Source organism: Onychomys torridus, chromosome 17, assembly GCF_903995425.1.
Source record: "Onychomys torridus chromosome 17, mOncTor1.1, whole genome shotgun sequence".
NCBI classification, from domain to species: domain Eukaryota; kingdom Metazoa; phylum Chordata; class Mammalia; order Rodentia; family Cricetidae; genus Onychomys; species Onychomys torridus.
Genome location: NC_050459.1, coordinates 29,920,538 through 29,932,310, shown reverse-complemented (window position 1 = coordinate 29,932,310; position 11,773 = coordinate 29,920,538). Strand labels below are relative to the sequence as shown.

At 43.0% G+C, this 11,773-nt stretch overlaps 1 protein-coding gene across 3 annotated transcripts in view; it reads right to left on the bottom strand.

Annotated features, from left to right (window-relative positions):
* Positions 1–334: 334 nt before the first annotated feature.
* Positions 335–11,773, bottom strand: part of LOC118597619 (prolow-density lipoprotein receptor-related protein 1-like) — a 50,547-nt gene continuing 39,108 nt past the window's right edge. For all 3 annotated transcript variants that reach the window (XM_036209207.1, XM_036209210.1, XM_036209208.1), the window contains 8 exons: positions 11,346–11,546; positions 8,985–9,534; positions 7,981–8,106; positions 5,778–5,888; positions 3,227–3,463; positions 2,403–2,862; positions 797–896; positions 335–412 (listed from right to left, as the gene is read on the bottom strand). In XM_036209207.1, coding sequence (XP_036065100.1) covers positions 383–412; positions 797–896; positions 2,403–2,862; positions 3,227–3,463; positions 5,778–5,888; positions 7,981–8,106; positions 8,985–9,534; positions 11,346–11,546 — 1,815 coding nt within the window. In that variant the 3' untranslated portion in view covers positions 335–382. The remainder of the gene's footprint in view (positions 413–796; positions 897–2,402; positions 2,863–3,226; positions 3,464–5,777; positions 5,889–7,980; positions 8,107–8,984; positions 9,535–11,345; positions 11,547–11,773) is intronic.

The following is an 11,773-nucleotide window of genomic DNA, read 5'->3' as shown; positions in this document are numbered from 1 at the left end:
TCAACTGAGATGCAAGAAGATCACTCTCTTTGGTAACCTAGGAAACTGGTTCAGAGGATTAACTACCTCGAAGTCGGTGTCAGAACCAAGATTTAAACCTAGGACTTCTGACTGGCACTGGGTCAGGTGACTTGGGGTGAAGAGCACTTGTAGCTGAATCATAGCCTAAGCTACATGGAAATCAAACTGAATTCTCACCATATCTAAGAATCTATGGTTTTAAAAAAATCCACTAGCAAAACCAGATGACCATCTCTACTTTAAGAAGGAATCACTTGAAGTAATCAGCATTTACCACAAACTGTTTGGGAAGTTAAGACAGCATACAATGAACTGGATAAACAATATTTATTGAAAGGTGTCAGCTCTTTTTTTAATGAGGTCATTCAGTTTGTAAAGAGGTTAAGGATTCCTGTGGGAAAAGAGTTGAAGTTAGAAAACATATGCTGCATTTACACAAAACAAAAAAATAGAGTTGATGGAACCTAGAGGTGTTAGTAGAGATCACAGGGAAGGAGTACCTAAGTTTTGGGGGCAAACTCTAGCTCTAATATCAACGTACACCACCCCCAATATGATTAGCCCCATGTGTGCACTGAAATGTATAGACTACAATTTCATGCGTGTTTCATTGGAATTCTTCAAACCAGAGCTAAGGACCAAAGACTTAGTAAGCAGAAGATTCATATAAATAACAGCCACATTCACCTAGCTTGGACTTTTCACAATTGAATTCTTTAAGCATATCTCACCATCCCCTTTCCTCAAAGAGACTTCCCAGACTCCCTCAGCATACCTGCTCATCATAAACTTCATTGACAAAAGTCTCGCTATTCATTAGATTTTCTTCTTCTTGGTTTTTTTCTTTATCATAGTCCAAATTCCTTGATGATGTTCTACAATCAAAGAAACAATACCAAAAGATTAGTTTGCATAGAAACCAAGGGGGAGATGGCTCAGTACTTAAGAGCACTTCCTGCTCTTGCAGAGGATCTGAATTCAGTTTCCAATACCCATATAGAGGTCAAAACTGTCTGGAACTCCAGTTCCAGGGATCCAAAGGCCTCTTCTAGCCTCTGAAGTCACTGTGCCTACAGTGGGTATGCATACATTCAGACAAACACTCATGCACATAATATAAAAGCAAATAAGTCTAAAAAGTGTATACTTACTTATCCACTGTCAGGGTTTAATTACATATAAATGGTGTTTCATTTTAACCACCTCTTAAATAAAGACAAAGATCTAGCGTGGATAATACTTGAGTCAATTATTATTTGTTACTATGCAAATGTAGGATTGCTTCTCCCCTGGAGGAAGGCCAGTGACCAGTCAATAAGAAATAACTTCAAGGACAGGTAAGGCGCAGTGGGACACAAGTTGAGTAGGAAATCAGGTAAACATATCAGAAGGACCAAGAGTGAACTGGTTATGTATTAACCAGCATTTGCTTGGACATGTTCATTCTCGTGCCTTTTCTTCCTTCTGTGAAATCGAAGACAGAGTAGCAGGGCACCTTCTAAAGTATCAGGTCCCTTTATAATTCTTCATCTGTAGGCTGCTTAATGTTCCTTCTCAGTATGTTCAATCACTTTCTTCAGACACATCTTCCTACTCTATCTTACAATGTCAGAACTACCATTTGGTTATCGTGTGTTCTTTAATGGCTTTCTCGCCTAGGATAAAACCTAGTGTCAATTCTCTTCATTATTCCTGAATTTCACCTCCAGATGTGGGCTAAGTATGCCCCGCCCATGCTCCAAACCCACGAAATATAGGATGATGATGTTAAGATCTTTAAAGAGGTGCCGAAGTAAAGGCGGCCAATAGAATGAACCCCACCACAACATGACTGTGTCTCCCTGAGAAGAGGGGTACAGACACACATGGGGGGACATTATGAAGGGGAAAGGGAGACACCCCACCATCAACCAGCCAAGGAGAGAAACAGCAAAGAGCTCTGTAAACTCTTAGATCTCAGCCTTCCTGCCTTCTTGAGAACATGTATTCATGTAGTCTGTGGCCCCCAGCCTGGTACCCTAGTAGATTCACAACCTCCTGACAGACCCGCCTGCAATCGCTGGTGCTCACCCATTACTTCATAGATGGGGAATCTCCTCACTTACATTCCTGTAGCTTCGTCACCGACACCTGTGAAATCGGATTTTACCTTTGCAAATGTCTCATACCCTATACCCTACACTGTGTCGCACACCTCAGGTCTCACTCAAGGAGACTGACCCAGTTACTATTTTTCCAGGTCATTTCACAGGTTACCTCATCACCTCAACCCTTCCTTAGAAAATGAACACCTAGAGTGGACTTAAGTCTTCAACCCGACTCGTTGTATCTTACCAGCTGCCTTTGAAATGTAATTCTCCTGTGAAGACACAGTCACTCACCTTTTGAATTTACGCTCTCTTCTGAAATGTAGACACAGGCCCAGAGCTGCCAGAATGGCTGCCAAAGCAGCTACTGCACTCAGAGCCACATAGACAGTGCCAGGGCTGTGGGGTGCTTCTTGGCAGAACTCTCCACCATATTCCAGCAGGCAGCGGCATCTCCTCAGCTTCCCTTCCACGGTGCATGTCCCTCTCCCATTGCAAAAGTCTTGGCTACAGGGCATATGTTTGGCCTCCTGTAAATCCTCAGTCTGAACAGTTTCCTCTCTTCCCTTGGTTGTGGGGACCTTGCTCTCTGGTCTTGTTTTTCTGACAGGATGTCTCATTCCTTCTTGTTCTAGATATACACCGGTGGTAGACTCAGTAGCCCGGAAAAGTTTGGAAGCTTCTGGTGTCAACCTTTCCCAAGCTTCTGGCTTCTCAAGTATTGATGTTGAATGGATTTTACCTGGATTCATACCTATAAAAACCAAGATAGAATTATTTGCCCAACCTTCTTCCCCTAGGTTATGGTTACTCAGTCATTCTATTTAAATTGGTAGGATTGAGGTCCTTTCAAACAAACTAAAACTGCCCAGCTTCTTGCAGCTCACTCTCATGCTTCCTGTCCTAACAACCAGAAGGCATATTAGCTTTCCAGAGGAATATGTAACAATTTATATCCGGTTGTCCACAAGTAGAGCTTTCATGTTGTTCAGTAACAAAAATCAGTGCTAACATGGCAGTGAGATCCTGGATAAATATTTAAGGGGTAGTATTGAATTGTATATTTCCAAAAGCCATGAACACTGATGCACAATGGGTGCTGAGTAGGAGATACTCACAGTCCACTTCATCAGATCCATCCAGACAGTCAACATGCCCGTTGCAAACTTGCTCCATGGAAATGCACTTCTGACCATCCTTACAACATTGTGATGGTGTAGAGCACTGGACAAATTCCACACATGTGTGTCCATCAACCAAGCAGTGCCCACTGGGACACCTGCAAGTCTTGCCTTCAGGATTTGGTAAACAGATATGACTGCATCCTCCATTGTCTTTTGAGCAGCTGTTGTTACCTATACACACCAAACCAAAAATATATTAAGTGAGGTTAGGCTCTGAGAGAACTTTCTACAAGTTTTTTACAAATGCATTATCCTCAAAAGATGCAGATGTTTCCAACAAATTACCTAGCTCTTCAATTTGATTCCTTTTAGTTAACTAGGCTCTGAGTAATGGATAGTTCTTCATAGATCAATGTGACTTTAAACATTTAACAAGGGACCGCCTTAAGAAAAATTGAGGGGACCTCTTAATCATTCGACCTTACATTGTGGGCATGCTTCACTCAAATTTTCAGTTGAAAGCATGGAAGCAGGGAGGTTTATTATCCCTTTTATACTCTGATTAAGGGAGCCATCTCTCATTTAGGATTATTCTTCAAGGCTTAGTCTTTAACTTCTAATGAGGCCTGGCCTTGTGAGACATTCCAGGCCCTGGGGCACAGAGCTGTATGTGATGCAGATAAATGTACAGAAGGTAGCAAAGCTCCCTCCTTCTAGCTCTAAGAACTAAGTGACAGAAAACTTGAGTGACATCTAATACTTAAAGGAAGTCTAAAAATGATCTCCTCATTGAACCAAGATTGGTAGCCTCCCCATGACTAGCACACACTTCAACGGAGGTGTGACTTTCGCAAAAAAAAAAAAAAAAAAAAAAAAAAACCAATGGAGCAGTATTCTCTTAAGACAAATGTACCCAAATCACATCTGACCACTCCCAAGTTGATGTTTTGAGGCTCAGTCAACAGCTATGTAGATAGATACTACTGATGGTGAGTAGAAGGAAAGCTAGCTCTGCTTCAGAGTTCAAGTGTGTGTGTGTGGGGGGGGGCGGGTGTTGCTAAAGATTTGACTTGAAGTCTCACATGTAGTAGTCAAGAGCCAAGTTGTTCCTCTAGGCCCCCCCTTTTTTTAAAGACAGGATCTCACTAAGTTCTGCACATAGCCTTGAACTCACTCCGTAAGCCAGACAGACCTTGAACTTGGAATTATCCTGCCTCAGACCCCCACAAGCTAGAACCATGGGCCTACACTAACCAGCAGGTGTTTCTCAACTCTCAAGTGGTATTTCATTTATAATAACATTAGTATTGTTTAATCTTTAAGAACAAAGTGGTATGTTCTGGTTCCTGATTTTACTGGATTTCTGTGTACGTGACTATTGTGTGTTAGTATTGTTTAGTCTACAAGGTCTAAGGGATAGATTCTGGTTTCTGATTTTATGGGTTTCTGTGTATGTGACTGGTGTGTGTCTCTTGTGCCTTTTCTTTGCTTCTTTTTTTCCCCGTTTGTTTATTTTGTCCTGTTATGGTTTGTTTTTATTTTATCTTATTATCTCTACCATTTCTTTAGATGTCTCTTTATATTCTAATGAGAAAGAGTAAGGATTTGGGTGGTTGGGGAAGTGGGGATGGTCCAGGAGGAATCGGAGGAGGGGAAACAGTGATCAGAATATACAGTATGAAAACATCTATTTTCAATTAAAAATATGTGAGTGGAGGAGGCTTGCTCATTGGTAACATTCAGGCCCTCTGTTCACCAGGTCTGGGTTAGATCCCAGGCATAGCAAATATACAAAACAACAACATAAAAAGGAAATCAAACATCAACTACTGAAAGCCAGAGTCTGGAAGGTACATGAAGGATAAAATAATTAAAATAAAACTTAAAAGAACGAAAGTGAAAACAGAATGCAGGTTCTGTAGTATAGACCTTAAGTGCCTCCCAAAGGTCCCTATGGTAATGGGTCTGAGCTCAGTGCAACACTATTGAAAGGTGCTGGAAATAGAAGAAATATGGCTTAGTGGGAGGTTTTTAGACACTGGACGCACAACTCCAAAGAGCATCCTAGGATTCTAGTCTCTTCCTCTTTTGCTTTTCAGACATGAGGGGAACAGATTTTCTCTGCCAGCCACACGCTCCTGTCATGAACGGTTGCTGTACCATAGATCCCAAGGCAAGGAGACAGCCACTGAAGACTGAAACCTACAAACCTTGAGCCAGAATAATGCCTGCTCCTTAGAAGTCAACTCTCACCTATTGTAGCCATTAAAAGCCAAGACACCAAGTCCACCAACTCCCAGCCCAGTGAATTTAGCACAGCCATGTTTGGTACACAATTCACAGGGGGTCAATGGTGTACCTGACCCGGACTGTAGAGAACTGCATAAATACAAGAGCATTGTGCAGATCAGTAAGAATTTCAGAGAAGAATATTTTAACACAGTGGGATACACAAAGACGTTCAAGGAGATGGTAGGGTGCAGTGTCCCCTCTTTGGGAACTCAGCGGACGGCAATGTTGTCCCAGTCATTGGAGATGTACTTACCCTGCTGCCTCAGTATACTATAAACTTTCAAGTCTACAATCTTCTGGTCTACCTGGAACCACTGATTTCCTGAGACTCGAGCTTTGCTGTACCAAACTTTGGTGATCTGGGCTGAAATGAAAGCCAGTGAGTAACTGTTAACAGAAATAAAATCCATGGTAGAACCATTCCTAGGCAAAGAAACGGGTTCAGTAGACACTCTTGAACTCATCTGTGTGATCCAATGAAGCAAAAAGAAGTTTTCACAATAGTTGCCTATTTTCCCGAGTTTTATTGTGAGAAAGAAATTCTGAGGGAACTTTAAAAAATGGCAAATTTTCAACCCAAACCAAGTCACATGTTAGGCATATCCTCCATAGAAAGTCACATGTTAGGCGTGTGTGGTGTTTCAGCACGTGGGAGGCTGAGACAGGAAAACTGTGAATTTGGGACCAACCGGTGCTACAGAGTGAGACGCTGTCTCAAAAAAAACCAACACACAAGCATGATCAAAGTCCAAGTCACATGTCAATAAATTATAGCTAGTGCATTAATAAATATTGAACTAGAAAATTAAAACAAGTGACACCTAAATGTAGTCTATGTGATTAATGAGGCCTTGTCTCAAAACTCATTAGGACACATCTCTGGAAAGGGCTCATGTGTAGGAGGAGCTGTGAGGGATCCTAAAATGGATGGGAAGTGCCTCATCACTCACCTCAGATTCTCCATCTGAGAACTCGCTCTGTTGTGGCTGATGGACATTCAGACATTTAAGGAGACAGGTTTATGTTTAATCTTGTCTCAGTTTCACCAAGTCTAGATACTCAGCAGACATTTATTCACAGGACTCAAGCAGAGTCACTGTAATGTACTAGAACACTGATTTTGGGCAAGCCCCTTAATATCCTAGAAATGGCCCGTATTCAAGTCCTGAACAAAGCTGTATGTGTGTCAGGAAAGCAGATGCACGAGTCAGTGGGGGAAGGAGGGGACCAGTAGGAGAGGACATGGGGCTTTGAGAAAGACAGTGGGGGTTTGAATAAGAACAAACTGTAGCAACAAACATGTTTGAAAATGTCACTGCAAAGCCAGGCGGTGGTGGTGCATGTCTTTAATCCCAGCACTCGGGAGGCAGAGGCAGGCGGATCTCTGTGAGTTCGAGGCCGGCATGGGCTACAGAGTGAGTTCCAGGAAAGGCTCAAAGCTACACAGAGAAACCCTGTCTCAGGAAAAACCAAAAAAAAAAAAAAAAAAAAAAAAGAAAATGCCACAGCAAAACCCACGTCTTCGTTTGTGAACCAGAAAAAGTAATTAAAAAATGAAAACGAAAGAATGTTGTATAATCCACCTTGTACCTCATGTTTACTTCATCAGCTAAGACAGGTATTGTCATTTGACTGGTAAACTGGAATAGCTAGTAGCTGAGAGCAGACATGCCACCCAGCTCCAACTCCTGGCCCAGTTCTCCCTTGCACTAGAGCTGCCCAAAAGTCCGTGTACTGAAGGCGTGGTCTCCAGCCTGGGTCTAAAGGGAAGGAAGTTAGATTATTGAGGGTATGCCCTAGAGTGGAATTTTAGGTCCGTGGCCTTCCTCATTCTCTCTCTCCATCACATGATCCGTCATAATCTGCTTCCTCACTAAAGAATCAAACGTAACCAGGGCACGTGCACTGAAACCCATGGAACTGGGAGTCCAAATCGTCCTTTTCCCCTCACGAGTCGGTTGTCAGAGGTGCTTTGTTACAGCGACAGATTGGTCACAGCAGTAAGGAGCATCAGATGACATACAAAAATCTCAGAACCTAAGCTTCTTTATATAGAGCAGGGGTTCTCAACCTTGGGTAGTGACCTACCCGGAGTCCCATACCAGATATCCTACATATCAGACATTTCCATTATGGTTTATAACAACAGCAAAATGACAGTTATGTAGTAGCACTGAACGAATTTCATGGTTGGGGGTCACCACAGCATGAGGAACTGGATTAAAGGGCCGCAGCATTAGGAAGGTTGAGAACCACTGCCACAGAGAATAACCCAAAACGTGACAGGTCCTCCAAGTCACAGGTGCACTGTTAACACATCCTTCTCTAGGTTAGGGAAGTTGGTTATTCTTCTAAAGGAAAGACACCGCTAGGGATGGGCGCGAAGCAGAAGCAGACACTCTCCGGATTCCAGGAGTGAATCCAGACCACAGTTCAGTCTATACAACAAGACTTACCATCATCAACCGTTGTCCACAACATCATGTCTTGACCGCAGGCAAAGAGGTGAAGATCCTTAACTCCTTGGTGGTCCACCCTGTATCTTGAGCCATCTAGCTGAATACTTTGAATAAGGCCCTGCCCTAGGAAGAGATAGCCAGTTAATTTCCTTTAGTCCTGACAGCTGTACTATATCCTGGAATTTGTCATGTCTTGTTTGTTCCAGCTTCAAGGTGACACTGTTTGCCATTCAGGCTCTGAAATCGATTCTTCCTCATTCATGTCTCTGTAACAGTGATTCACAGTGATTTGCATCTATATACGTGCATATATATGCATATACTTATATATGTATAGTGTGTATATATACTACATTAGTATATGTGGTGTGTGCATGATTCACAGTGATTGCATGTATATGCATAGTGTATATATAAATACACTATGTAGAGTGTGTGTGTGTGTGTGTGTGTGTGTGTGTGTGTGTGTGTGTAAGTCATGTGTACACATGTGAGGGCAGGCATGCTTGTGTCACAGCATATGTTTTAAGGTCAGCTGACAACGTCAGGTTTCTTGTTTGAGGCAGAGGCTCTTTGTTGTTCACTACTGAATATACTGCATATCCCAGGCTAACTGGACCATACGCTCCCACCTCCAATATCACCATAGGACAACCAGGATTAGCAGCACATGCTATGATGCCCAGATTTACATGGATTCTTCAGATCTAAACACAGGTCCTCATGTTTGCAAGGCAGGTACTTTTCCCACTGAATCATCTCTCCCCATTATTATCCATATTGTTTGAGTTCTCCGTCTTATCTTTTATAAAGGAGCAACTGCATGACCCTGTGGGCTATCCTCTGCTACTTAGGAAAAGACTTGTCTCTACTGTGTTGGCAGATGTAAATGAGATCTCAGCATCCATTACTGTTATAGCTGAAGATCAGTGACCAGAACTTCATTACCCAGTACAGGGTCTATCGGGTTCATATTTAGGGTTTAGATATTATTTGCTTACCAGTATCAGCCCAGTACACTCGGGTCCCTGAATCCGAAAAGGCCAAACCCACAGGCGCCTGGGATTTCAGCCATAGTGTCTTTCTCCTGCTGCCATCCATAGAGGCACATTCAATGCTGGAACCATGTCTCCCATCATCCTGCGAACCCAGGTCCGCCCAGCACATGACAGCGGTAGGTGGGTGGAGGACAACAGAGGTTGGGTGGTGAAGGTTTTCACTGAGCAAGACAATGGGATACTGGCCTTTTGAGGAAGCAACATTGATGTGAGGATTCTCACTGTCAATCCAATATATGTTTCCACCCAGCCAGTCCAGGGCAAAGTCAGTCACTGTCCCCTTCCCAGATATGATTCTCCTCCATGAGAGTATCCCTGGTTCCTTCAGCCGCAGTAGCCTGATGTCACTGGTATTCAGCTCCGACAGGTAGAGGGCCTTTTCCTGGACAAGATAATCCACTGACGCCAGCTGGTTAACACTGGTAAAAGGAAGTGTTCTGTGTTCCGGTACAGTCATTTGCTGGGCTGTGGTCTTAAGATTTTTCAGATAGATCTATGGGAAAAAAATTAAGTAGATGGTACTGGTCAAGTCTACTCTAATTTTTTTTTAATCTCAATATGACACTGGTGCTACTATTGCTAAAATAATATTTTCAGACATTCTATCTCCCAAAAGCAGAAAGCTGTTAATTTGATCCTTTCCTGGTGCCTCTAGCACTGAGAATTTCTGAAATCCACATGTCTTGGTCAGGGTTACTATTTCTGTAATGAAATACCATGAGCAAGCTAGGGAGAATGGTTTATTTAGTTTATACTTCCATATCACAGTTCATCATCAAAAGAAGTCAAGAAAGGAACTCAAACAGGGCAGGATCCTAGAGGCAGGAGCTGATGCAGAGGTCATGGAAGGGCGCTACTGACTGGCTTGCTCCACATGGTTTGCTCAGCCTGCTTTGTTATAGAACCGAGGACCACCAGCCCAGGGATGACACCGCCCACTATAGGCTGGGCCCTCTCTCATTGATCACCAAGTGAGAAAATGACCTACAGCCAGACCTTATGGAGGCATCTTCTCAACTGAGGCTCCCTCTTTTCAGATAACTTTAGCTTTTGTCAAGTTGACACGAAACTAACCAGCATATCACGTACTTTGAAGATACAATCTCTGTTAAAGGCCATTCTCTTTAAATGTTACTTATTAATTAATATCACACTGACACCAGTGTGCTGATCTTCAACCCTAAAATTTGTTTCATTATTTTACAATGCCAAGAACTGACGAGTCCTCTGGGTGGGGACTTGCTTGTTTGTACTCTAAATCTTAACACATTGTGGGAGTTTGAATATGATTGGCCCCCATAATCTCTTAGGGAGTGGCACTATTAGGAGGTGTGCCTTTGTTGGGGTGGGTATGGCCTTGTTGGAGGAAGTGTGTCACTGTGGGGCCGGCTTTAAGGTTTCCTATGCTCAATATACTGCCCAGTGTATCAGTCAACTTCATGTTGCCTGCAAGATGTAGGACTCTCCGCTACTCCTGAAGCATCATGTCTGCCTATGTGCCTGCCATGATGATAATGAACTGAACCTCTGAAACTGTAAGCAAGCCCCTCAATTAATCGTCTTCCTTAATGAGAGTTGCCGTGTACATGGTGTCTCTTCACAGAAATAGAAACCCCAAGTAAGACAGAAGTGATCCCTTAAAAATGTGCTTCCTTCCCAGGCTAGAACCCAGGGAGTTGCTTGGATCAGAATTAATCTGAATCCTTACAACTGCTTGGGTAACTGAACAGAGGCAAATGTGTTTTCCACTCTCTAACCTCACTGTGTTCCAGTGTGCTAAAATATTTTAAAGCAATGGTTCTCAACCTGTAGGTCATGATCCCTTTGGAAGTTGAATGACCCATTCACAGAGGTTGCCAAAGACCACTGGAAAGCATGGATATTTATAGTATTACTCATAACTAACAAAATTACAGTTATGAAGTAACAAAAAATAATTTGTGGTTGGGGGGGATGTCACCATAACACGAGGAACTGTATTAAAGGGTTGCAGCATTAGGAAGCTTGAGAACCACTATCTTAAAGGAATTAAAATGTGCATAATTTTCATTTACGCATTTCAAGAAACCTTATGTGGGTCACCATAGCCCTTTTAAGATCAAAATGTTCTACAGCACACAATACTCAGTACATAGTCAACACTAAATGTAAGTTCAGTTTTAAGAATTTTATTTTCTATTTTAAGAACTTTCTAAGGAAAAGGGTCTCTGCCGTTTACAACTGGATGTGGAGAAGCCTAACACTCAAAGTCTAAAACAGAACACAAACTCAGCGTAGCAGGTCAGGAAAGCTCTAGAACAGTACCTGGGTGAGAACAGTGGGCAAGACCAGGAACACAAACTCAGACTCTTGCAAGGAGACACAGGTGATCCCATCATCTGCCAGGAGGAGACCAACTGGGCAGTGACAACTTCCCTTGGCTCGTGGACTCAGAAGGCACAAGTGGGAACATCCTATGTCCAGACAGGGACTGGAAGACCTGGGTTGGAGGACTTCATGCATTATCTGAAAGATAAGAGCTGGAAGCTGTTAAGAGCTAAATCCTTTCCAATAGAAAGTCAATCGATTCTCCTCTCCTCCCCTCCCCTTCCTCTCCTCTCCTCTCCTTCCCCTCCCCTCCTCCCTCTCCTCTCCTCCCCTCCCTCTCCTCTCCTCCCCTCCCTCTCCTCTCCTCTCCTCTCCTTCCCCTTCCCTTCCCTCTCCTCTCCTCTCCTCTCCTTCCCCTCCCCTCC